Raw genomic sequence first — 27,925 nt, 5'->3', positions numbered from 1 at the left:
TTTATGCTTCAACCCCTTAGAAAAAAGAATGTAAATGTTCAACGGTATATTCACCTGGGAATAATACTGAAGGCAGGTCAGCCTTGTTTTAGGAAACATATTTCCTCTTGCTGCACTGCCTCACCTGGAAATTGCATGAAAAAAAAAAGTTCAACCCAAAATTCAACCCCTCTAACGATTAATTAAGAGCCGAGGTGGTGCAGTGGTTAAATGCAGCACTGCAGGCTACTGCTAGAACAGCAGTTCAGCGGTTCAAATCTCACCGGCTCAGGGTTGACTCAGCCTTCCATCCTTCCGAGGTGGGTAAAATGAGGACCCAGATTGTTGGGGGCAATATGCTGACTCTCTGTAAACCGCTTAGAGAGGGCTGAAAGCCCTATGAAGCGGTATATAAGTCTACTGCTATTGCTAATTACAAGCAACATGAATATTAAGTAATCACAAAGGCAGAAGTGGGAAGGCTTTGCCCCAAATTCTGTTTTAACTATATTTATTTATTTAGAAAATTTATATGGCCACACAACTCACTCACACTGACTCTGAGAAATAAAACCCCAATACAAAACCCCCTAAACTCCCACTACCTTGGTAACAACAATCAAACCAATAACTTATGGGCTCCATATCACCCTGGGCTCTCAAGACCCCTGGCAAAACCAGCCAATAGAAGATGTAAAAGCAACAGCAACAATTCCCAATAGTACTCAACTCCTCTGCTCACAATAAAATTCCGTATACCATCAGGTTTGAAATTTTAGGCCTGCATAACTTTGAACTACGCCATCTACATTCCGATCTGAGCTTAGTGCACAAGATAATCTGCCATAATGTCCTACCTGTTAATGACTACTTCTACTTCAACTGCAATAAACACAAAGATTATCAATAGATACAAACTGAATGTAATCCGTTCTAACCTTGATTGCAGGAAAAACGACTTCAGCAATAGAGTAATAAATGTGTGGAACACCCTACCCGATCCTGTTGTTAGTTCCTCCAACCCCCTTACCTTTTACCTTAAGGTGTCTACCGTAGACCTTATGCATTTCTTAAGAGATCCGTGAAGGGGGCGTGCATAAGTGCACCAATGTGCCTATCGTCCCTGCCCTACTGTCCCGTTTATATGCACTCTTTTTATGTGCTTATGGCTATGTTTTGCTTATTTATATCCATTTATTTGTGCCATTTTTTCATGTGTTTTCATATTTGTTTCCTTGTACGTGTTGACAAATAAATAAATAAATAAATAAAATAATTCTTGGATTGTTAAGAGGCGTTATGTTTGGAGGCAAGGTAAGATAATGATTGACATTGACACTGTGGCTGCCGATGATGTCACAGCTCAAAGAAACAGTTCAAATTAAGTGACTTCCAAATAACAGCATGAATTAAAGAGTTGTTATCAGTAACATGCATCCCAATTATGGCAAATAAAATGAAAATAAAAGTGACTCATTTGCTTCTGTATTTGTTAAACATTTGGACATTTGTATCAAGCATGTTAACGTTCCAAACATTTCACATCAAAGCTTCAGATGATTAAGTCCTCTAAAAATCAATCACAAATCAGTTTTCAGATGACACTGATGTGTTACTGCTATTCATTCCTCCTGCTCCGTTTCTAGCACTTAATTTTATATTCCTGCAGGCTTGAAATATAGCTTGTGCCAGAATCTGTCCTTTTAGTAATCACCAAAGCAAAGCTTGGCAGTTGTCATAAATTACACTCTCAAAGGGGAAAAGAAACACCAGTAATACTCTGAAATGATTGAACTGCGTGGAATTGAAACTAGCTGTCAGAGAATCCATGTGACCAATATCTCCCTCTATTTCTTTCCCTACTTTTTAGGCAGGAGGTTTCAAGCACTGGAATTATTTGGTGCCAAAATATGCCAGATAAACCAATTATTAATGAAAACATTTTCCAATGATTATAGAATGGTGTGTTGTGGGAAGGACCTTTCAAATGAGAGCTATGGAGGATACAACTGAATATTTTTTATTTACCCACACAAGATTATGAAGTTTAAATAATAGCCTCTGGCCAATGCAAACTGATTTATTTCATCCCCAAACATCAATACCAGGTAGAATAGATTTTTGTGGTAGCCAAAAAGAAGCCATTTTAATAAAACTAGGGCTGTCTTTCCCAACTATCATTATGAGATAATATTTCAACAACATATGATTATGCTCATTTATTCCTTGGGTCTTATTTGATTATTTTCTATCAATATTCTTTTCTGCCTGCGTGAATGGGAAGAAATGATAGATGTTTATTTTCATTTTTTGTTCCCAGTTTGGTTTTTTCATTGTATTGTTTACTGGAGTGCTTATTTTGTACAGTGTGTTCCAAGTATGCTTTTATTGATTGTTTTAATCTGCTTTTGGAATTGTTTGGGTTTCATTGTAAGAAGCAAAACTAGACAATGCTGCAATACTGATTGAATATTTCAGAAGAGGCCATACATCCAGGCCATTTATAGTTTAATGTGTGCCTAGTCACATCCATTTCTTCTGAATTTTATTCAAGGACATGCTTCAGAGGGCATGTCGACTGTTTTAGGAAGCAGATTCACATATTTACCATTTACTTATTTATCAAATTTCTATACCATCCATTAGTGGTGGGTTTCAAAAATTTTTAGAACCTATTCTGTAGGAGTGGCCTGTTTTGTGGGTATGGCTCAGAGTTGTGTGTCATGTGCCCGGGTGGGCATGGCCAACTTGGAAAATGTGGTGAAACTCATTTAACAATGCTCTTGCTTAGCAACCAAACTTTTGGGCTCAATTGTGGACATAAGTTATCTCTCTTTCTTTCCCTCCTTCCTTCACTCTTTCCTTCCTTCCTTTTGTCTCTCTCTCTCTCCCTTTCTTTCTTTCTTTTTCTTTCTTTCTTTAATCTCTCTCTCCCACTTTTTCTTTTCTTCTTTTCTTTTCTTCTTTTCTTTCTTTCTTTCTTTCTCTTTCCTTCTCTTTCTCTCTTTGTCTCTCTCTCTTTTCCCTCACTTTCCCTCCATTCCCTCCTTCTTTTCTTCCTTCCTTCCTTGTGTGTATCTCCCTTCCTTCCTTCCTTCCTTCCTTCCTTCCTTCCTTCCTTCCTTCCTTCCTTCCTTCCTTCCTCTTTTCTCTCTCTCTCACCCCTCTCTCTCTCACACACACACATCCTTCCAATTATATTCAAAGATATATATATTCTATGAACTAAAAGCGGTGCCCAATAAATCCTATGATCACGGCATTCTTCCAATTCAGCCTCTTACCGCTCTGGGGGTTAACCGAATATGGTTAGTCCTCCTGTTATCTCTTGGCCTTGGTTCCCGCCTTTTTAGCAGAGCAGCAGAGAGGGCTAATTTCAAACGGCTTTTTTTCCTTTTGCCGAAGCCTGATTTCTCTGCCGCTCAGCGGGTGACCTGGTGGGTGTCCGAAGGTGTTGGGCACACTACGGAAGGTATACATGTCACTCACACACACAGAGAGGCACACTGCACTTGACGCAATGCAAGGTGCAGAGGAAGGAGACAGGGATGTTGGGTGGCACTCTCTTCATTTACCGCTTGCCCCTGAGGCCTGCTGGCTGCAGCCCTGTATGGCTGGGAAAGCGGTGAGGGGGCAAGCGCTGGCCATCATCCCTGCCTCCTTCCTCTGTGAGCCGTGGCAGTGACAGAATCTTCACCGCAGGACAGTAAAGCCCCATCCTCCAGAAGCAGCGGGGCAGCCGGGTCCCTCGCCCTCGGGTGACCCAGATGGTGCCTTCCCAATAGGAAATTGTTTACATTGTTGGTCTAGGACTGGGAAGAAAATGAAAATGATGGTTTATGCCACCTTGAGCTCCAGGAAGAAAGCTGGGATTAAAAAAGAAAGAAAAAGTAGCATCATGACCAGCTCCACCAACTGTGGTTCACGGGACCTGTGGGCTGGCTGTGCCTTGGAGGGTGCCAGATTGGACAAGACATCACTTAGTTGTAGTGTGGCAAGAGTGTAGGACCAAAGCCCCTCACCCAACTGGCCCTTCCTCCCTCTAAGGATGAGGGACCAGGCTAACCCGCTGCTTCTGGCGGAAGGGGTTTTACTGTCCCGCAGTGAAAATTCCGTCCCTCATCCCCGAGACTTTGTAATGGCATAATCTTGTTCTCACTCACCCAGGCTTGTGGAAGGGCTTCCCTCTGAGAGTCTCCAGGGCTGTAATTGTGTGGCATGTATGTATGCCTATGTTTTCCACAGGGTCAGCTGTGGGCATCTTTTAGGCTACTAGCGGCTACCTTTCAGGAAGCACATAAAAAGAAGAACCAGGTGGGGAGAGAATGGGAACAAAGCCGCTGGCCCAAACTGCAGGACCGATGGCAGGGAGCTGATGAAGCTCTGCGTGGCTGGCAATGACTCTGGAGCCCATCTACAGGGCAGGAAGATGAGGAACACGAGGGGGACCAGGGGGGCCTTGTCCTTCTGAAGAGGACCTGCTAAAGAGGGCCTGTCCCCAAAGAGGGCAGATGTGGTGGGATGTTCCAGGCGGCTGTCAAAGAGAAGGGAGTGCACGCCACATGGGCTTCTCACAATCTTCTTCAGCTGTTGGACAAGCCCATGTGATGCGCACTTCTCCCTTCTCTTTGACAACCACCTCGTTTCCAGTTGGGGGGGCAATTCATGCGTTATTCCTCCCTCTGCATGGATTTCCCCCCTTCATTGGAAACGAGGCGGCTGTCAAAGAGAAGGGAGAAGTGCGCATCACATGGGCTTGTCCATGTACAAAGGTGCAGAGGAAGGAGACGGAGATGCTGGCTGGGGCTCTCTTCATTTATCACTCGCCCTTGAGGCCCGCCAGCTGCAGCCTTGCCTGGCTGGGAAAGCGGTGAGGAGGCAAGCGCTGCCCATCATCCCCGCCCAATGTTCCCTCTAATTTTTTTTCATTGTGAGCAGAAAAGTATAGTGTTTGAGTGGCACATTTTCATGCCTGAGCACCTGAATTTTTTTCACAGATGTCACCTATGACAACAATGAAATCAGTATTATTTGAAACTAAAAGTTATGTTTATTCAAGGTACACGCTTAATTAAAAGTGTTATATAATATCAGTATCACTTAACAACGCTCCTGTTAGCAACCAAAATGTTGGCTCAGAAACTCTGGCATTGAAGCATGCAAGTCTTAAAGCTGTCAAGTTACAAGATCCTTGCATCCCTAACCCTTTAGGGAAAAAAACCCAGGGGTGTTCAAACCTGACAGCTTTAAGACTTGTGGACTTCAACTCCCAAAATTCCTCCTCCAGTCATGTTGGCTCAGGAACTCTGGCATTTGAAGCACGCAAGTGTTAAAGCTGTCAAGTTACAAGACCCTTGTACCCCTAATCCTTTAGAAAAAAAAACCAGGGTGTTCAAACCTGACAGCTTTAAGACTTGTGGACTTCAACTCCCAGAATTCCTCCTCCAGTTATGTTGCTCTTTTGCCTTGGCACCTCTCTGGCTACCTCTGTCTGGACCTGGCAGCTGCGGTGACATCATCAGCCTGGATCTGCTCCATCTTCAGTTTTTTCACCGGGGGCAGGGCCGCCACTGAAGATGCTGACAAGTCCCTGCTGCCACCAGAATAACTGCTGCACCTCCTTCTCCTCCTCCATCAGCAACACCTCATTTGCTGCCTGGCGGTGCAGCTGAGATGAAGCCGCCAAAGCTCCCGCTGGTGCCCCCGGCCATGGCAGCGGTGGCGCCGCCTCCCCCTCTGCTCAGAGCACCTGAGCTGGGCACCGCATTACTCCTGCCACCTCCTTCTCTTCTGCCCTGCTTTTGAGAAGCCATGAGGCCTTTTTTTCCTGCTCCTGCCCGCTCCGCCGCCTTCCTACTGGCTCCCAAGATGGTGCTGCTGTCAGGTTCCTCCTCGCCACCTCACCTTTGCCAGCGCTCCAGTGCCCTTTTCCGCTCCCACAGTCAGTCTGCACCTGCTGGCCAGCTCCCGCCCCGCAGGGAAAAAAGGAGGCAGGGGTAACGTAGGGCCCAGCTCAGGTGCTCCAAGTGGAAGGAGAGGTTCCGCTGCCACGGGCAGAGGCACTGGCGGGAGCTTTGGCAGCTTCACTTCAGCCGCAGCGCTGGGCGGCAAATCCGGCAGTGCTGTTGGAGGAGGAGGAGGCAGCAGCAGTTATTCTGGTGGTGGTGGGGACTTTGGGGGATTTACTTCAGCCACAGCGCTGGGTGCAAGTGGCTAGGACTGGTCGCCCACATAGGAACTCCCCAGGCTTGCTTTGCTGAACACAGGGTGACTGACAGTAGTTTGAGTGGGCGCGGCCAGCGCAAACTACCGTCATTCACCCCATGCTCATCAAAACAAGTCCGGGAAGGTCCTTTGCGGGTGGCCACTTCTAGCTGCCTGAAAAGGACTTCCCCGCACTTGCTTTGCTGAACACGGGGTGACTGACGGTAGTTTGAGCGGTGCAGCCGGCGCCTAGAAGGTCCTAGGCTACTGGCTGTGCTGCATAAGCTCCTGCCGCCATCCCCACCCTCCCGTGCCCGTGCTAACCCTAGCCAGGACAGAAAATCTGAGGCCCCTCAGCTTCCAGAGCCTGTGACATTAGAAATCACTGTGCGGCAGTTGGAAACTGCTGCGCGGTGTTTTTTTGTCATGTGCACGGCCGTGCAGCTCCGCACCTTAGAGGGAACATTGTCTCTGCCTCCTTCCTCTGCGAGCTGTGGCAGCAGAGAAACAGGTTTCTTTTTTGCCAGCCTCTCAGCTGATCCAGTCCCCCTTACACATGTGGTGTGTGTGTGTCTATGTGTTTGTGTGTGTGTGTGAGAGAGACAGCCACCTCATTTCCAATGGCGTTGGGTAATCAATGCAGAGCAAGGAAAAATGCATGGATTCCCCCCACTGGAAATGAGGCAGCTGTCAAAGAGAAGGGAGCAGGGCGTGCCATGTGGGCTTGTCCAACAGCCAACAAAAGAACAGGAGGCGAGGATTCAGCTGTTGGACAAGCCCACATGGCACTCGCTGCTCCCTTCTCTTTTGACAGCCACCTCATTTCCAATAAGGGGGGGAATCCATGCAGAGGGAGGAAAAATGCAGAGGGAGGTTTCCCCATTGGGGGAATGCAGAGGGAGGTTTCCCCATTGGAAACCAGGTGGCTGTCAAAGAGAAAGGAGTGCACGCCACATGGGCTTCTCCATATCCTCCGCTCCGGCAAAGGAAGTGGGTGGGCAGGGCAAGCCTGGTGCTGGCGAGCAAGCCATGACTGCGTGGGCGGGGGGAGCAAGCAGTGGGGGCTGGCCAGGGGACGGAGAGTTCCGGTACAGGGCCTCCGGAAACATGGGTACGGGAAGGCACGCTAAATTTCACCATCCAGTATGGCCATACCAGTCCGTACTGGTTGAAACCCACCCCTTCCACCCATCATACTTCCATGGTTCTGGACATGCTGGTTGGGAAGGTAAAAAGACCTGACAGGCAGATTTTTTACAAATCATGGTTTTACCCATAAAAAGCTTACAAAGAATAAAAAAATGTAATTAGTAATAAGGGCTATAATGTAAGCTTCATTCAAAATTGACTAAGCATTTAGAAAGTTTCTTGGGAAGAATTCAGAAAAAGTGTCTCTTTTTTTCAAGTATCATCTTCTGAGCTGTAACACAGGCAAAACAATGTTAATGTAAGCACAGCTATTTTAATTCTCAGCAGCAACCGTGACTAAAAATGACTTGGAAATTTATCAGTCCTCATTTCTTAATCAAAGAAAGCCACTCTAATGGACAATGCACAATCAATCTACCCCAGCATAGGAAACTCTCACAAAATAAATATTTTAAAAATTATTGTGATTTCTTTAGTAAAAATACAAATGTTTAGAGATTATGGAACCAAAATTCTCTCCCCACTATTTCCCCATGGCCTGTAAAACTATACAACTGGAAAAACTTTCTATATACAATTCCTATGCTGAAAACAATAATTCCTTCAAGAACAAGATATACTTTTGCCTTCAGGGTTATGACTGCTTTCACAAGACTAGGAAGAAGAATTTGATGCCTTCTTTACTGGGGCTTTTTGTTCATTTTTGTGGAATTTGAAGAGTTTATTCTAGCTAGACTGGATCACAAAAGGTTAAGGATTCAGAGGAGCAGTTAATTTATTCCTATTGATTAGAAACAAGGAAGTGCTTCTAAGTGCAAGGAAATGGCTTCAGATTATTTCTGCATGAGACCTGAATTTCTCTAGATTTGTATATTTTATAACCCATTTAAAGTTTTAAATCTTTACTAATTTATTTTGTAGAAGCGTTATCAACCTAGCCATGTATTAAATGCACTAAATCATCTACAATTCTAAACTTAATTTACCAATTACAATGTTAAGAGGAAATGAAATTATACATAGTATGTTGCTAAAATAGCAATAATATTATGGATTTCTGAAGGTGATGAAGTCCAAAACTTAGGGGTTGCTACAGAGAGGGGTAGATGTCACATCCATGTCCCTCTTATTTCAGGGAAGCAGGCATTCCTAAGCTCTCCTTACTGGAAGGGTAGATTTTTTTCTGTTAAGGTCGGCAGTCCCATATTATTGTTCCAAGTTCCTTCAAATGCATTATATCAGCAGCATAGAGAAGGTAAGAAACAATATTCAAACATAAAAAGGTTGTTTAATGTTACTTAAGGTTTTTTCCAACATGCTCAATGGTTCCACAATATCAATGGCTGTGAAAGTATTAGGATCAAAAAATATGTAGCAACATTTTGCAACTCAATCTATTGGGGTACATTATTGGGGTACAAATGTTTCTTTTGTAAAATCTTTTGTAAGAGTTTCAAAGGTATCATTACTTAATAAGTGGTTAAGGATAATGATCCCATTGTAAGCCCTGTCTTAACACACAAACAAACCCACACCACATAATTAGCGCATATAAAATAAGAATTACTCTCAAAAACAGTTCCTCATGAGAGGATAAATCAGATTTACCTTTCTGTCCAATAAGGCCCAATTATGTTTGATTGCCTTCAATGCTGGAAAAATAATCTAATTCCTGCTATAGTATCAAGAGCCTGCCAAGACACTAAACAGGTCTCCAATTTGAGGCTATAACAGCATGTAGCCAACTGCCATTCCAAAACATAATTGAAATTAACAAAAGAGCCAATGAAATTATTTAAAATCAGGAAAATTAAAACCATCATAATCATAAGAGAAACACAATTTTAACAGAGAACTCACAAGATACATATCAATCTTGTTGCAAAATTCATTTTGATGACATTCATTGTTTCCCACAAATTTAGGATTATTTTCATCTATCTCTTAAGTCTTTCAACTAAGTAACACATTTTGAAATATTCACTAAACTGAGGGTACTCATGTTCCCTCATACCCCAGGGCAATATACAAAAGCTATTTTTTCCTGACAGTGCTTGGAAATGTCTTGCCAACTGACATACATTGACGAATACATACAATACATTGATGTATTGCAATTAATGGTTTAGCCACAATATTTTCCCTACATTGTACTTCTGCTACAAATTTAAGAAAAGATTATTGATTGTGAAAATTCAAAGCATATCGGCATATAATATCATCCTCTATTCATATATATCTAAACTAATTCCTTTAATTTTACGAGTTTGTTTTATTAGGGTACATGAAGGATTTCAATAGCAAACTAAAAATTAGAAGAGGTAGAAGATATTGTGGTGATTCCCTTGTTGCATTTTAATTACTGGTGAAATAATCTCCTTCCTAATTATATAAAGGATTAAGATAATATATTATAATCCAAGAATCAATTTTGTAAGAAATATCAACTTGATCCAGATACGTAATTTGACCTCTATCAAAAGCTTTTTTTACATCCAACAAACTACTACTACCGATTCATATTTATCAGTGTAAAAAGTTATTATCTCAACCAAAGTCTTACATAATCTGAAGCTTGACACCTTTCAGACTGAGTAATATGAATTAATGCAGGCAATGCCTTCTGTAATCTTCTTACCAATGTAGCTGTTAAAATCTTAGCATCAATATTAAACAGAGATATTGGATGATAACTTGCACACTGGGCAGGATCCTTAACAGCCTTCAAAATCAGTGTTATAAGCTTTGTTTTCATAATGCATCTAAAATAGCAAAACCTGGACTATTTTCTGCTTCAAAATTCATACCATTCCATAATTATTCAATTTGGTAAGGATTTCATCATGTCAGTGATACATAGATTTTCTGTAACATTAGAGATGTAGTCAAATTCCCTGACTACACATTTGAAATGTATTAAAGAATTATTACATTTTAAAAAGCATCTACATGCTCATGATATCCATGCACATAGAATATTATTTTTTATAAAACTGAAAACCTGAAAGTCAACTTTATTGAAATTAGTATAATTTGTTTCCAGAACACATCTTATCAAAATTATTATTTTGCGTTCTTATCAATGTTTCAAAAGAAAAGTCTATAGTTTCCCAATATTTTTTCTTTCAAGATTTCAACCAATATATTTATTTTATGTTTTTTTAAAAAAATATTTTGGGTTTAAACCATGTTATTGGGCCAACTGCAGCTTAGCATGATATGCTTCCTGGGTTTGTTTCATGCCAAGCTGTCTGTGGATAATGGTATATGTGGGAATGACCTTGGGAAACAGGGTGAAGAGATGTTATTTAGAGCAGTGTTTTTCAACCACTGTGCCGCGGCACACTAGTGTGCCGTGACATAGTGTAAGGTGTGCCGTGGGAAAATTACTTTATATATAGTCAATATAGGCACAGAGTTAATTTTTTTTAACATTTTCTAATGGTGGTGTGCCTCGTGATTTTTTTCATGAAAAAAGTGTGCCTTTGCACAAAAAAGGTTGAAAAACACTGGTTTAGAGAGATGTCAAATAAGAGGCTTGTGCGGGACTCCCATGCCAAAGTTATTGGATTGTAAAAGTGACTGTGAGAGATTTGTACTTTCAGACTTACAACATTCTGTTAATGTAAATTTACGTGGTGGCTTAGTGGCTAAGATGCTGAGCTTGTTGATCAGAAAGGTCAGCAGTTCAGCGGTTCGAATTCCTAGCGCCATGTAACAGACTGAGCTCCCATTACTTGTTCCAGCTTCTGCCAACATAGCAGTTCAAAAGCATGTAAAAATGCAAGTAGAAAAACAGGGGCCAATTTTGGTGGGAAAGTGTTCCATGTGCCTTCAGCATTTAGTCATGCTGGCCAGATGACCATGGAGACGTCTTCAGAGAGCACTGGCTCTTCAGCTTTAAAACAGAAATGAGCACTGCCCCCTAAAGTCAGGAACGACTAGCACATATGTGTGAAGGGAACCTTTACCTTTAGAATTAGCTTATTTGGCTGTGTTTCCTGTGTGATCTAGCTGCTAAGGCTTACAATGTGCTGCTTTATTTCATTTTCAACTTTTCAATGTTGTGATTCATGCACCGTTTTCTGCCAGGAAGCATATTGTATTAGCCAACTAGGAATAAATGTTTTAAATGCTGAACTATATCCAACTTAGTTGAATCTCTATTTATTTGAAAATACAGCTTTATGTCTTAATTTTGTTATTTCATAATCTGTAATCATTTAGCAAGATAATACCTTCTACTAATTGAGACTTTTTATTTGTGTCCCAACTCAATGAGTTTAGTACACATACACAATCAGAAATTAAAATTGAACTAATGTTACATTTTTCATCTAATTTAATCATTCAGTATAATATAATGAGGGGCAGTTTTCCCCCTTGGGTTTGTGCGCCGCCCTGAGTCCCGCCGGGAATAGGGTGGCATATAAATAAAACGAATAAAACGAAACCTGATGTACTAATTTAAGGAGCTGGCATAGAAAGTAGAGGATGGTGAAGATGAATAATTTTGTAAAATATAAGATTTATCTTTCAACCATTAAAATCAATCCACACTATTAGATGATTTACATGTTTAATGACTAAAATTATATAGTGGCTTTCAGAGTGTAAAATCAACTATAAATCAGATGTTTTCATTAAAATTCTCTGCTGGCACATTCTGAAGTGCTATTTATACAAACCTGCTCATTTTCCTTTATAAAGGTCCAGAATAATATATTTATGTTCTAATTCAGAAGAATATATTATCTATATATATTTTGAAAGACCAATTTTTCAGCACTCCTGAACTAGCTGATTTTCCTGTATAATTAAAACCCTAACCCTAACTTCTACTCTGGCATCCAGAAGCCCCACCCAGTTTAAAATTGGAAATGAAACTTGTCAGCTGACACTGAAAAGTCAATTCCTAAGACCTACAAAATGATGTTATAGATTACATTTTAGCAGTTGAATTTATCTGTTTTCTGTGGTTTTCTGCTGTTCAAGAAACAAATTGCTATTTTGATTTAACAGAATCAAACTGCTTAATCAGTAATCTAGGTTATTCAAAAACTCAAGATATGTCACATATATAATTATTCTTGGAGTAGGCACCCTTGATCTCTCCTATGCTATTTAGTGGTTGTTTGAGTTTTTGCCTGTTGTGAGGCGAAACTGAAATCAGGTCAGCCATAGAAGAGGTGTGGTAGAGCAAAAACCCTGAAATCACCTGCAGAAATTTTTAGAAAACTATAGCAATGTTTTATAAACGAATTAAAGATGAATGGGCCATAAATCATGAGACTGTTGAACCAACAAAGGAAGCAGTAAACGTATCTTCTTTAATATCCAAGTACATTTTATCAATATAGTCTCCTGTCAGTTTGCACCTCAACATACAAACAAGCTCTTGCAAATAGGTACCAAGTTTGCTTATACAGCCTTAATTATCAGTGGTGGGTTGCAGGCGGTATGCCCCAGTACGGGTGTACTGGAGCCAGCCCGGAGCACCAGATACCATTCCAGTACGGTGCTTCGGAGGGCCCACCCCAAGCTCCTTACTTGTGTTTTAAAGCTTCTGCGCTGCCGCACATGTGCATGGTGCATACAGCACCTGTGCAATGCTCTGTGGAGCAGCTGGAGCATCATGGACGCACTAAGACACATACGTGAGTTGCGCACGTCCATGAGGACACCACCGGCCCCGTTCCAACTGTACCGGTTGGAACGGGATTTGAAACCCACCACTGCTTAGCATGTAGCAGTCCTCTTCCGGGAGCTGCTGGATCTCTTTAGCTTTAAGACAGCAGCAGCAACAACAAACCTCACAAGCCATTTTGGAGCTAGAGGACCAACATAATTTATTGTTTGATGGACATAGGTCTTCACTTGTTGCTTAATAAAACATTTCGTTTGCTCCAATGGTGCACAGTTATTGTAAATACCTATACAGAATAGAGAAAGTGGCATTATGTTTCACTGATTTGTGAAACACAGATGAATGCGCTGGGTAAATTAATGGGCATTTATCTAAAAATGGGCCTTTTGTAGATGTTTTACAAATGAATATAATACAATGAAAACAAAGCATTATGCTGGGAGAACTGCAACTTGTATGTTTCCTTCCACTTCTACATCTGCATGTAAACTCATTAAGAATTTCAAGCTGCTGTTTCAGATCCTGGAATCCAATTAAGAATGCCAGCAGCATGCAGTCTTATAGAATTGGAGAGCCTCTTCATAATAAGAGAACGCAGCAGAGTAAATAATGAAGGAAAGATCATTTAGAAAGTGTGCATAGTGAGAACAGAAGGGGGGAAAGGAGTGTTTTCTCCTGAGGCCCTCCATATGTTGCGGGACTTTACATTCTGTCAGACTGCATAACCCACAGCCACAGTGATAGAAAAGTCCATCCACATCTGGAAGGTCACAGTACTCCATTCCCTTCATATTCATTTCTATGTACGATGTGCAAGATGGGTTCTGAAGGAACTGCCTCTTTCTGGGTCCTAAAACCAGAGCATTTTATTTCGCATTTCCCCCTTTATTTTGCCAAACTTCACCTCCGCTACATTATTTGGGTGGAGCCTCAACAACCCCTGAAAATCACAACAAAATCAAGTGATCAAGCCTGAACAACAGTCAATCCAGTGTTTGATGAACATCTTAAGAATCTGTTGGGGAAATTCAGCCAGATCAGTCCTGTATTACTTTTGATCCATCAGGCTGAAAGCGGCCTACTTTGTATCAGGGGCATTCTAGGAACCTGAAGGAAAACATTTCCCCTTTCCAGTATGTACCTGTTCCTATTACCATTGGCATAAATGGTATTAGAATTGGAATTAGAAATTGGAATTAGAACTATTCATTGGGTTCAGTGAAATCTTGAGATAAACCAAGATTCAATTTGAGTTAAAGTTACTTCAGATTGAATCTGTGGCTGCCACAAATTGGGATTAGCTGAGCTGCTTTTTAAAAAATAACAGCAGAAAGGTGCTATCTATGTGTGAAGTCTGAAACACCTTTCATATCATATTGAGGCGTCCACTGTTCTGTTCTATTCTTTTTAAATTGTACTTCCTCTTTATTTTCTTTATGTCTCTTACTAATTCAGGAGACAAAATCCCTGCACTCTAAATGCCAATTAAATTAAGATAAGAAATCCTACTCATTCCCTACTTTCCAGTTTCATTTTAGCTGAGTTGCTAAAGGTGGATGGATACCAATCAGGAAGCAGTGTCGATACTGGACTTTGATCCTATTTTTCTGAACATGGGAAATCCCAGGATAGGAAATGGAAGGAGAAAAAAGAAATGAATTGCTAGTAGTCAGCTTGCAATTATTAGGTATGGGTCATTACGGGGCCTGAAATCACAGGGCAAAAACATTAATGCAGTAACCTCCAGCCTTTGGGTGAACAACAATAACAAAAAAGCACAACTGTGCTTCCTTCATTGCAGATCCCTCTTCTGTAACACAAGTGAGACCAGCAAATGGTACTGCTCTTACCATATTAATGTAGAAGTCAAGGGAACTGATTCCCTCAGCTTCATTAATATTCACAACTTTTCTGATCTAGACTTTCAGTCAAAGGCAAAACCCCGTTTAAAAGGCTTAAAAGGTCCCATTCTATAAACAAACCAAACCAAAGATTAGCATTGTAGACATTTATCTTTTTAAAAAAAGACAAATTCTAATACTCAACCCATCCCAAACACAAATATTCCAGAGATAACTATCCCAAATAGAAATATATTCCATTCAAAGAAATATTTACATCACAGCTTAAAACTAGTCATAAATCTAAAACAATCCTAACAATTTAACATAAAATGACTCAAACTTAACCTTAACAGAGGTAGTTTCAAAACAAAAAAAACAACACAAGATACTAAGCATTTAGATACTACACAAAATAGAAAAAAATAATGATAAAGTAAAAAGCTTAAACATTAAATAAGGAAATCCAATGTGTCACATTTCTCCAATCAAAATATCATAAATAAATAAAAACCACACAGAACAACACATCTCATTTTAACCAAGATAAGAACAGTCAATTTTATCTTCCTTTTTTTTTAAAAAAAAAAATCAGCTTAGTCAGTGATCCATTCCTCTAGTACTGATCTGGGTTATAATTTTCTTCCATACTTTAAAGAGTCTCTTTTGTAAATTCCCCCCCCCCCCCAAAAAAATAGATTTTTTTCCCATTATTCTCTGGATTTATTTTTTATTTCTGTTCTTAATTTTTAAGAATTAAAATTTTGGATTTATATATACAGATACAATACATATACATATATATACAAAATTTATTTCCAGCTTCTGCCAACCTTGTAGTTTGAAAGCACATGAAAAATGCAAGTAGAAAAATAGGAACCACCTTTGGTGGGAAGGTAACAGCGTTCCGTGCACCTTCGGCTTTTAGTCATGCCAGCCACATGACCACGGAGACGTCTTCGGACAGGGCTTTGAAATGGAGATGAGCACTGCCCCCTAGAGTTGAGAACAACTAGCACATATGTGCGAGGAGAACCTTTATCTTAATGGCAGGTTCTTATCTACACTTCATTCATAGCATTTTTAAGTGGAATTTGTTGTGTATCTTGTTCTATGATAGACATGATTTGCATTTCATATAACTTGGCTACTAAGATTTCTTAAGTAGAGATAATACAAAACACTTTTTGGGATCACTAGCCTGCGAGCTTTGATTTAGAAAAAGAAAAGCTGATGCTTTTAGATGGAGACTAAACAAAATATTGCTACAGAAAGAAACAATAGAGAATTGTGAACAGAAATTAAAAGAGCTTTTAAAAAATGATTTAGATAAAGGTACCAATTTAAAAGGGCAGCATGGAAGCTCAGAGGTTAAGATGCTGGGCTGTCAGCTAGAAAGCCAAGAGCCCAGGTTCCAGACCTGTGCACCATGCAGCAAGGTCAGTTCCCATCCTCTCCCCAACTCCTGCAAACCTAGCAGTCCAAAAGCATGCAAATACAAGTAGATAAATAGATACCACTTTGGTGGGAAGGAAACAGATGGTCACATGACCATGGAAATGTCTTCAGACAGTGCTGGCTCAATGGCCTTAAAGTGGAGATGAACACCACCACCCCATAGTCGGCAACGACTAGCAGATTAAATCCGCACAGAATCCTTTACCTTTTACTGATTTTAAAATGATTTGAGATGTAAGGCCTTTATTAAAGTTTGTTTTATACAACTTAAAAAGAACAGTCAAGAGAAACACAAGCATATGTAGATGAGATAGAGAAACTAAGATAAAGAAATTTCTAGAGAAGTATTTCTCAATAACTTAAGCTTTTTTTAACAACAATTATCTATGTTAATAAGAAATGAAAATGAAATGTATTATGTAAAGCAAAAAAGTTTGACTTTGCAAATAAATCAAGGAAGTGGCTATCATATCAATTCCAAAAAAGAAATAGAAGAGAAAATGATATAGAAATTATAAAAGGGAGATATAGTATTAATGGACAATGCAGTCATACAAAAAGCAGTTCATCAATATTATTCAATTTCTAACAGTTATGAAAAAGCTATGGAAGATTATTTCAATATGTGATTGTGTCAGCAAGATTACTGTATGCATAAAGATGAAAAGATTCAATACCACTCACTATGGAGGAATGGTAGGTGAAATTGAAAGGTTTTGCTGAAATTGATAAATTAACTTTTTTGATTACAGAATAGACATCATCTACATTTATTGCTGATTGGAAGCCTCTTATTTTACACTTTTCTGTGAAAAAATGGAAATGAACTTGTGATTTAGTTTGATAATGAGATAGAATAGATAATAGAAAGAACATAATGTAATGTAACTTTAGAGAAAGATATTAAACTATATTCATATTTGTAACTGCCATGAAGAATATGCCACTTCTTAATATTTTCATTCTTTTCAATTTTTCATTTAACTTTTTTCCTTTATTCACCTTTTCCTTTGATTCCTTTCTCCCCCCTATATTTCTACTAGTCTCTGTTAGCTTTTATCTTCTTGTTTGAAAGTTTTCATAAAAATTATATGTACAGATAGTTCTTGACTTACAACCACAATTGAGCCCAACATTTCTGTTGCTGAGCAAGAAAGTTGCTAAGTGAGTTGTGTTCCATTTTACGATCTTTTTTGACAGAATTATTAAGCAAATCAATGGTTATTAATTGAATCATGCAATTGTTAAAAGAATCTGGCTTCCCCCATTGACTTTGCTGGTTGGAAACTGAGTAGGAAGGTTACAAATGGGGATCGCATAACTCCAGGATGCTGCAACCATCATAAATGCATGGCAAGTCCCTGAATTTTGATTATGTGACCATGGGAATGTTGCAACAGTCGTCAATGGTGAAAAACAGCCACAAGTTACTTCGCTGCCAGGGTAATTTTGAATGGTGATTAAATGAATGGTTGTAAGTCAAGGACTACCCATACACTAAAATATTATTCCAATTTGTATAAGGAAAGTGACATTGTTGAGAAAATAGATGAATATCTAAAGAAATAATTCCTTTTACTGAGGATTACAGAAGTACAGAGACAGATTATGAATGCAACTGTAACAACGAGGGTAGTTTTTAACCTATAGAAAGATTAAACTAGAAAAGATACCTGGACCAAATGGATTATCATGTTTTTATTATAAATATTTTGAGCATGAACTTTAAAAAAATCTTTACAAAACAGGATATAATCTTATCCCACTGGGAGGAAAGATGCCAGTGAGTTGGAAAGCAGCCAATATGGCATCAATATCAAAAAAGGGGCAAAGACTTTTTAACAAGAACTATACATGAACACTGATCACACAAAGTATTAGTACCACTGTATGATGCCTTGGTAAGCACTTGGAATACTGCATCCAGTTTTGGTGACCACAATGTAAAAAAATGTAAATGTAAAAAAAAACAAAGAATGTTGAGATTCTAGAAAGAGTGTCGAGAAGAGCAACAAAGATAATTAGGGGACTGGAGGTTAAAACATATAGATTGCTAGAATTGGGTATGGCTAGTTTAATGAAAAGAAGGATGAGTTGTGACATGTTAGCAATGTTCCAATATCTCAGGGGTTGCCACAAAGAAGAGGGAGTCAAACTATTCTCCAAGGCACCCGAGGGGAGGACAAGAAGCAATGGGTGAAAACTAATCAACGAGAGAAGCAACTTAGAACTGAGGAGAAATTTCCTGCCAGTTAGAACAATTAATCAGTGGAACAACTTGCCTCCAGAAGTTGTGAATGCTTCAACACTGGAAGCTTTCAAGAAGTAATTGGATAACAATTTGTCTGAAATGGTATATGGTTTCCTGCTTGGGCAGAAGGTTGGACTAGAAGACCTCGACAGTCCCTTCCAACTCTGTTTATTCTCTTCTCTTCCTCTTCCTCTCTATTCCATTCTATTCAATTCCATTCACCAATATTACTATTAAATAAATAAACCTCATTTACAAAGATTCTAGCTGATTGAAAGAAAATAATTTTGCAAGAATTCATTAATGAGAATCAATGTGAATTTTTTACTTACAAGAAAGTTTAAGCACCATGTTACAAATGTATGGACATTTTGTAATGTTCGGAGCAATGTAATGAAAAACAAAGCCATATTAATTTTCTTAGATGCAGAGAAGATCTTTGAAAATCTTTAACTGGACTTTCCTGTTCAGGGTTTTAAAAAATGGGAATCCTGTAGAGACTTTATAAAATGGGTAAGAAAAATCCTAACTTTATAGAAATCACAAATAATTATTAATGGAGATCTAACAAAACATTGAGAGATACAAAGAGAAACAAGATAGGGATGCTCATTCCTCTCTTGTTTATTCTAGTTCTTGAAATAATAAATAGCCACATAAGACAAGATGAGAAGATTATGGAAGGAAATATTTAAAAAGAAACATGAGTTAAGGGCTTTTGCAGATGACTTGATGTTGGTTCTGAAAGTTTTTTTAAGGGGAATTAAAATATCAATGGGCAAATGAAAAGAATTTGGTGCATGAACAGGTTTCAAAATTATTAAATGATGTTAACAAAAATATGAACACAGGAACAAACAGAATTGATGAATAAATAGGAATTTAAGATTATGAAGAAGGTGAAGAGAGCTGACATCACGATGGCACAACGTGCGATCTTGATGCTCCGAGATTGCAGTCAAATTTCTGCTGCTGGACGGTCTATTTGGACATAAACTGTCCCGTAGAGACGGTGATTGAGAAGGGCACCTCCTGCTGATCTCAGACCGCAAAGTCCCTGAAAGATTCAGGAATAGCTTTTTTTTTCTGGTGACAGAAACACAGCTAATGAAGCTGCTGAAGTTGGGACAGCTCCAGAACAGGAAGAAAGCGGAAAGAGAAAGTGTCAAATTGGTGAGGAAATTGTATTATTAGAGGAAGAGACTACCCAAGAAAAAAAAAATAAGTTAAGTTGAGATTGAAGACAGAAGACTGTAAGCGGTGAGATTGATCTGCATTGAACTTAGTGTGTTATCCTGTTTCTAATTTCTTTTTATGGATGGAACTTTTACAGGGGTTCCTGAATGGATTAACTCTTCTTTTTTTCATTTTTGCTTACAGCTATGAATTAAAATTCTCCTTTTTTTTATAATGCTTGATTGGATTGATTGGATTGTTTTTGATCTCCACTTAAAGTTTTTTTCCTTAAGCTTGGAATATAAAGAAGATAATAAGAAGGATTATAAAGAGGGTTGTAACAACGGAGGAAAAGCAGTTACACTGCCACTTAGAGGCTGGAGGCTGGATACATTGTTTTTTCTTCTTTCTCTTTGATCACTTGAAATTTAAGATTCTTTCAGTTTGTTTACTGACAGTGATAGTAGGAAGAGCACAAGTTGTTTATACAGATGCCTTTGGGGAGTTCTATCACTAGCTACTGGAGCGAAGACAACATTTTGACTTGAAAGATAATAAATAAACTTGTTTGAAGTTTATTAAAATATCCTTGAACCCTATAATGGCAGTGTCTGCAAAATTGAAAGAATGGCTCAGCAGGAAAAAAAAACTGTAACATTGCAAATGATTATGTTTGAAATTCAAAATCTATTAGTTGTGACAGAAATAATTGAAAAGAGATTGGAGAATATGGAATACAAAACAGAAAAATCTGATGAAGAAACTGAGGATGTTTACCAAATGAAGAAAGTGGAGGACAGAGTTCAAAAAAATGGAAGAAAAAAATGAGCAAAGAGATAAGAAAACTGTGGATACTGACAACAAAGTGAGCATGGTTGGTAATGGCAAGAGCGGAATATGGAAAGGGGATATAGATGGATTGGAACTTTACTCCAGACTTCAAAGCACAGAAGAAAAAAAGAGAGAAAAATTGAAAGAGATAAGAAGAGAAACCTTGACAGAAGCACTAGCGATAACCAAAGATAAGCTGAAGGAAAAAACAGATGTTGGGTTTCAAGCTTTTATGAGATACAAAAGGAACAACATGTTGCCAAGAGAAGTTTATACAAGATTTATTAAGAAAGTAACTAGAACATTGATGCTACAAATGGCAAGAGATATAAGACCGTACTATTATTGGAAAGATACAGGTTGATACAATGAAAATGTATAATGAAAACTAAGCTAAATTTAGTTTTCTAGTAGTATGTATAAAATGAAGTGACAATAGCTATAGTTAAATAATGATTAATAAAGATAACAATACATATAGATATATTAGTTTGATAATATGAAATTTTATATAAACAACGCATAGAGATTATGAGAGGAGGTTAAAAGCTTTATCTAGAATATGTTATAAAGATGTATTATGATTGGATGATCTTAGGATGATTTAATAGAATGTTATCATATAATCCTATTCTAGATTTTGAATATTATATATAAAAGGATGTAAAAACAATTATAGTCAAATTAAGGTTGAAATATAATAATTGTGATATACATGAATATAGGTGAATTAAAAATATGCAATTTGATATGAAAAGCAGGTGATGACTATGGAAGTGATGCATGGAAATACTGTAACCAACTGACACAATTTCTACAATTTGTAATGGAAGATGGTTTTTTAATTTTATTTTTATGTTTGTTTGTCCTTGTTTAAAAACAAATATTGAGAAGAAGATAAAATACCTGGGTATGACAAATATGAACTTGTTATTTCAAAATAACTATGTTAGGATATGGAATGAAGTTAAAATATATATATTTTAAAGTGAAATAATTTAAAACTATCATTGTTGGGGAGAGAATTTCTGTGATGAAAATGAATGTCTTGCTGGTTTTGACAACTGAAGCACCATTTAAATAGTAGCAGAAGGATATATCTAAGTATTAGTTTGTCTTCGTTTTAATCTTCCTTTTAAAAAATCATTAATAACAATTACACACACAAACACATAAAGCGCACAAGGACAGCACAAACTCAAAATGAATATCAAGAAAGAAAGAAAGAAAGAAAGAAGGAAGGAAGGAAGGAAGGAAGGAAGGAAGGAAGGAAAGAAAGAAAGAAAGAAAGAAAGAAAGAAAGAAAGAAAGAAAGAAAGAAAGAGGTTAAAAATGTACCTGTTATTTTTACAATTAAGAGTACAAGCACAGCCTTACCTTTCTTCCCCCTGTGTTTATCCGAAGTGGGGTAAGGAAGGGGTCAAATATCATATGGCTGGTTTCTATATTGACTGGTGATTGCCGTTTCCCAACGGAGCAAAGATTCCAAGCTGAATTCACCAAACCCCAAAAGGAAGGAACTGTAACACAGTAAAGAAAGGAATAAAATTATTTGGGGGAAGAAAATTTTAAAAAAGTATTGCTTCAATACTTCCATTTGAATTAGTAACCCCCCCTTGTCAAAAGAAGTGCAATTTATTTCTGGGACAAAGAAAATAGCAGAAACAAAGAGATCCCATTCTGGACTGGAAGCACCAGAAAGGGGTGCTTACCATCTATGCTGATGATCCAGTTATGGGACTGAGATTCTCATGCTCAATTTTTTTAAAAAAAAAAAACAGTCTTGCCGAGCAGAGCTAAGTACTTCACATGCAGGATGGCTCTTGGCAAACTCAATAGTATAAGAAGAGACAGAGATATGTATTCCTCAGTCCACACCATGACAGATGCCCAAATGTTCTGTACACCTGTTAGCTGGCTTTAGTCTTCTTTCAAAACAAGAACCTTGTACCATTATTTAATCAGCTCTAGAAAATAGCTGACTGCACCCACTGATTTCAAAACAGGCCTTAATTTCCCAATTCAAACATGGGGAGACAGAGTTACTTTAAGGTAAAGGTAAAGGTTCCCCTTGCACATATGTACTAATCATTCCTGACTCTACGGGTCTGTGCTCATCTCCATTTCAAAGCCAAAAAGCCAGTGCTGTCCGAATATATCTCCGTGGTCATGTGGCCAGCATGACTAAATACCAAAGGCACATGGAACGTTGTTTCTTTTCTACCAAATGTAGTCCCTATTTTTCTACTTGCATTTTTACATGCTTTCGAACTGCTAGGTTGGCAGAAGCTGGGACAAGTAACAGGAGCTCACTCCGTTATGCGGTGCTAGGGATTCAAACTGCCAACCTGCCGACCTTTCTGATCGACAAGCTCAGCATCTTTAGCCACCGAGCCACCTAGAGTTACTTTAGCAAGTGTTTTTAAGATAGCCACAAATAACACATTCTGTCAAACTAGCCAGCGATATTGTCACTTGACAATAACTCTAATAGGGGGCTTTTAAAAAGCAAGGGCAAGCAGTCTTTTCCTGATACTTTAATATGACCGAGCTCTATGAGATCCATTTCCCACAAACCAATTCATTTGTTCAATGCTTGTTCTAATACCAATCATGTTCAGAAAATTAATTTCCACTTCACTTCCTTTCACTTGTGCTAACTTGCTGAGCCTTACTTCTCCCCTGCCCCCATAAAGAAGCAGCCTTTGAGCATAGAAATGATCACTGTGCTTGGTGAAGCCGCAGAACTATGAAAAAAAAAAGACGTGTCATCAAGCCTAAAATCATCAGTTTTTTGATTTAAAAGATATCCTGATCTCAAGGGAAGCTGAGCTGTAGACAAGAGGTGTGGTAAATGACCACATAATTGTGTCATTCCAGAACTATTTCAAAGCACAGAAGGTTTCTCCAAAGGCAGAGATATTATTGCTATAACTCAGGTTCAATAACTCCACTTCCAGATCAAAGGGTTTTAAGCAGCTTCCTAATTTCACTGCTTATCTTCTAATGATGCTAGAAGCTTCCCTGAAAAGGGCAGGCTATGCTCGCTGAGTACATAAATAAACATAGACATTTTTAATTTCTAAGAAGGTAGACAAGATGAGGTTTAGAGGTGCACTGCTAATCATAGGGATCAGGTGGCATGTAAATCAATGGATTGCCCAAAAGTTAAGTGGATTACTAGATTCGCTCAAAAGAGGGGGGGAAATCCCTGCCCCAAATATTAGTACAGCCAGCACTGTGTTGTATTCTTGACATTTTTCCTTCAGAATGAAAGAATCAGCAGTTATGTGTACAGTTATATTTTTCAAATGCATAATATTCCTGAACATTTGCTTAATAATATTCACTTGGTTGAAGGCAAATTCAATTAGATTCAAGATGTGACAAAGCTATAAATTGTAAGAATTGTTATAACAAGACATTGTCAGTCATTGCTTGGCATTCTAAGCAATAACTTACCATCCTGAGAGAACAAGCAAGAGGGAAAGAATAGGAAGTGAAAACACATCTTCACAACAACTATTAGCCATTTCCAAGTTCCTGATTTATAGCATCTTATGGAGTCAACCATCTAGAAAGTCAGTCTTCATTATTAATATATTGCAACAATGATGTTTGGATTGCTCAATTAGATGCTATATAAATCAACTGTGTAGAAATGACTGATAACAACAAAACATTATTTTGTTAAAAGTTTCAGAATTACCAAATGCGGTGAAAAGGCCAAACCAGCAGTGCTGCTTATAGAATAGAATAGAATTAAAATGGAATAGAATAGAACAGAATTCTTTATTGGCCAAGTGAGATTGGACACACAAGGAATTTGTCTTTGGTGCATATGCTCTCAGTGTACATAAAAAGACAAGATACTGCCACAAAATAGCTACATTGCATATAGCCAAGTCTCAAGGTATATGGAATTAACGACCAGAAGCCATTGGACTTTCACACAATCAGTTGTCTTAGTTTTGAATGAATTGTCAATACCAGCATTTCCAACCTTTGTGGCCTGGTTGGGGGGGTGGGGGGGAGGAGAACCAGGCCACATGAGTGGTGGGCTGGCATGCATATGCAGCTCCAATCGCATGAGTAGCAGGGTGGCATGGCCCAGTAATGGGCTGTGGCTCAGGGTTGGGGTTGGGGACCCGTGGCCTATACAGTATTTTCTTTTCTTTTTTTAATATTTATTTTTATTGCACATTTTTTTCTTTACATGTCTCTATCACATATTTAAGAGATCTGTGGCATTATTCATTCAACTAGAATCAATATTCGTATTTGTACATTATATACATTCTATTTCCAAATGTTCTAACCCTATGCACATTTCCATTTCTTATTTCTATTGTCTATCCATTCATACCATTTCTCCCATTCCGCACAGTATTCCGAATCATCCTTTCCCTTTAATTCTAATGTAAGTTTGTCCATTTCTGCACAATCAAATATTTTTGGGATTACTAATCCCTCTGGTGGAATACTATCTTTTTTCCAATATTGTGCAAAAGCAATCCTTGCCGCCATTATTATATGTAACACCAAGTATTTTAACTTTCTATTGTACTTTGCCTTCATTATCCCCAGGAGAAACATTTCCGGTTCGAATTCTATTCGACATTTGGTTAAATCCTGCAGCTAATTCCCTATAGTCATCCAATATCTTTTCGCTTTGGGCCATGACCACCATGAGTGAAAGAAGATACTTTGTCCCTGTTTGCATTTCCAGCATTTTGGGTTTAAATACATCTTGGCCTATACAGTATTTTTATTCTTTGAATTACAGATAGCCCTTCACTTACAACTATTGCTTTATTGACCATTCAACGTTACAACGGCATTGAAAAAAGTAACTTATGACCATTTTTCACATGTATGATAGTTGTAGCATTCCCTTGGTCACATGATCTAAATTCAGATGTTAAGCAATGTATTCATATTTCTGATGCTTGCGGTGTCCCACGGTCATCATAAAATGGGGCAAAACTCACTTGACAACCTTCTTGTTTAGCAAAAAGAAATGTTGGGCTCAACTGTGATCCTCAGTTGTGGACTACCTGTACTAGATAAAGTAGAAGGATGTGGGTTAGACAGCATTACCACCAGATGTATTCGTAATTGGCTGCCAACCACACTCAAAATGTAGTCCTCAACGGAACTGCATCTACATGGAGGGAAGTATACAATGGAGTACCCCAAGGCTCTGTTTTAGGCCCAGTACTCTTCAACATCTTCATCAATGATTTGATGAGGGGATAGATGGGGAACTCATCAAATTTGCAGATGACACCAAGCTGGCAGGAATAGCCAACACTCCAGAAGATAGGCTTAAGAAACAGAAGCATCTTGACAAACTTGAACATTGGGCACTATCTAATAAAGTAAAATTCAATGGTGAAAAGAGTAAGGTTCTACGTTTAGGCAAGAAAAATGAAATGCACAGGTACAGTATAGGTGGTACCTTGCTCATTAGTAGTAACTGTGAGAGGGATCTTGAGGTCCTAGTGGACAACCATTTAAATATGAGCCAGCAATATGCAGAAGCTGCCAAAAGAGCCAACACAGTTCTAGGATTAGGGGTGATGTGATAGCAGTGTTCCAATATCTCAAGAAGAGGGAGTCAAACTATTCTCCAAGGCACCTGAGGGTAGAACAAGAAGCAATGGCTGCAAGCTAATCAAGGAGAGAAGTAACTTAGAACTGAGGAGAACTTTCCTGACAGTTAGAACAATTAATCAGTGGAACAGCTTGCCTCCAGAAGTTGTGAATGCCCCAACACTGGAAGTCTTTAAGAAGATGTTGAATAGCTATTTGTCTGAAATGGTATAGGGTTTTCTGCCTAGGGAGGGGGTTGGACTAGAAGACCTCCAAGGTCCCTTCCAACTCTGCTATTGTATTGTATTGTATTGTATTGTATTGTACCACATGCTCCCTCAATCCCATACCAACTGATTTAACTTAGCAAGGAGGATACTGGAAACTCTTAGTTTTGAAGCAGCATAAACCCACTTTTTTAAAATAGTGAACTAAAGCAACATGTTAAAAAACAAAGAAATTTAAAAAAGTCCAGGGACCTTTCAAAAGAGCTGCATACAAGCTAAGCTGGTGGTTTGTTTTTTTCATGTTTCTTGCCTATGTATACCAATATGAGACATTAATCTTTCCAAGAGTCACTCAGACCATCAACAACTCCTCTGCTTTATTAAGAACCATGTCTTCCACAGTTTCAAGCAGTGCTCAAATTCCCTTTCATCATATTCAGTGAGCAGGGAGAAGTCATTTAGGATTGTGCCAACACACCACAGAGAGAATACTTGCTTCTTCATTGTGGCTGCTGTTTTATCAATTCAAAAGTTTTCAAACAAATTAACTAACAGATTGTCTGTTAGTTAATGCCTCGGATTGAGTTTTTTTTCCCTTCAGCATATAAGCCAGGGTTAACAAAATGCTCTACAGCAGTGATGGCAAACCTTTTAGACACCGATTGCCCAAACTGCATGTGTGCGCAAGCCCAAACTGAAAGGTGCACGTGCACATGCGAACAGGCACATGTGCGGACATGCACATGCACATGTGCAGCAGAAGCCGAAATACCAGCAGCGTGGCAAGAGGTAAGATCTTTGTGAGCTTCTGTTTCATTGTTTGCAGGGAAAAAAGCAAATCATGAAAGAAATGCCACAGAGATCTGACCTGAAGTGATGGCACACCTGCCAGCAAAGAGGACTCTGCGTGCCACCTCTGGCATACGTACCATATGTTCACCATCACAGCTCTACAGGAAACAATTGTGTTTTCCAGATCACAAGGATTTTTGTTTTCCAGGACTTTACAATGGACGCAAACTTAAGTCCAAATGCTTCCAATCTCACTTTTCCTTTCTCCCCCCCCCCCCAGTCCAAAGCATGATTTACAAAACTAAAGCTGGCACATTTATATATTTGCAAACCAAGAGGGTGGCAGAAAATGCCAATTAACTAATCAGAGCAGAGTAGAAAAAGTTAAAATGGTCAATAATGCATCGGACCATTACCAAAATATTTGAAAGCTCCTTGAACAAGACACTACGTTCCTACTTGTGGGGTGCAGGGCAGGTTGATTGCAATTGATTTTATATGAGAAGGGTTAAATTGAATTTAGTAGGGGTAGAATGGCCTTCAGTGAATTAGATTGCCTGTTGATAAGAGAATAAATTAGTCCATGTGATAACAGAGGCTGTACGTTGCGGATTTGAAAGGTTTTTTTCCCCTGCTGCACTATTTTCTTATTAGGGAAAGTAGAGAAAGTACATACATTTCATTAGAAATGGGATGACTATTGTATCATGAATACAATAGAAGGTGAGGGCTTTTCCTGATGGGATCAAGACCTCAATGTAGTAGTCAACATTTA

The 27,925-nt window shown here is 38.7% G+C and overlaps 1 protein-coding gene across 2 annotated transcripts in view; it reads right to left on the bottom strand.

Annotated features, from left to right (window-relative positions):
• Nucleotides 1–27,925, bottom strand: part of CA10 (carbonic anhydrase 10 (inactive)) — a 400,894-nt gene that overhangs the window by 203,808 nt on the left and 169,161 nt on the right. For both annotated transcript variants that reach the window (XM_087710338.1, XM_087710339.1), the window contains exon 4: nucleotides 21,914–22,056. In XM_087710338.1, the coding sequence (XP_087566464.1) occupies nucleotides 21,914–22,056 (143 nt within the window). The remainder of the gene's footprint in view (nucleotides 1–21,913; nucleotides 22,057–27,925) is intronic.

This window comes from Thamnophis sirtalis, unplaced genomic scaffold, assembly GCF_051295495.1.
Source record: "Thamnophis sirtalis isolate CommonGarterSnake01/CBP01778 unplaced genomic scaffold, rThaSir2_p1.2 scaffold_3, whole genome shotgun sequence".
Lineage (NCBI taxonomy): Eukaryota > Metazoa > Chordata > Lepidosauria > Squamata > Natricidae > Thamnophis > Thamnophis sirtalis.
Note: the sequence above shows the minus strand (reverse complement) of the source record. Positions and strands in the feature narration are given on the sequence as shown.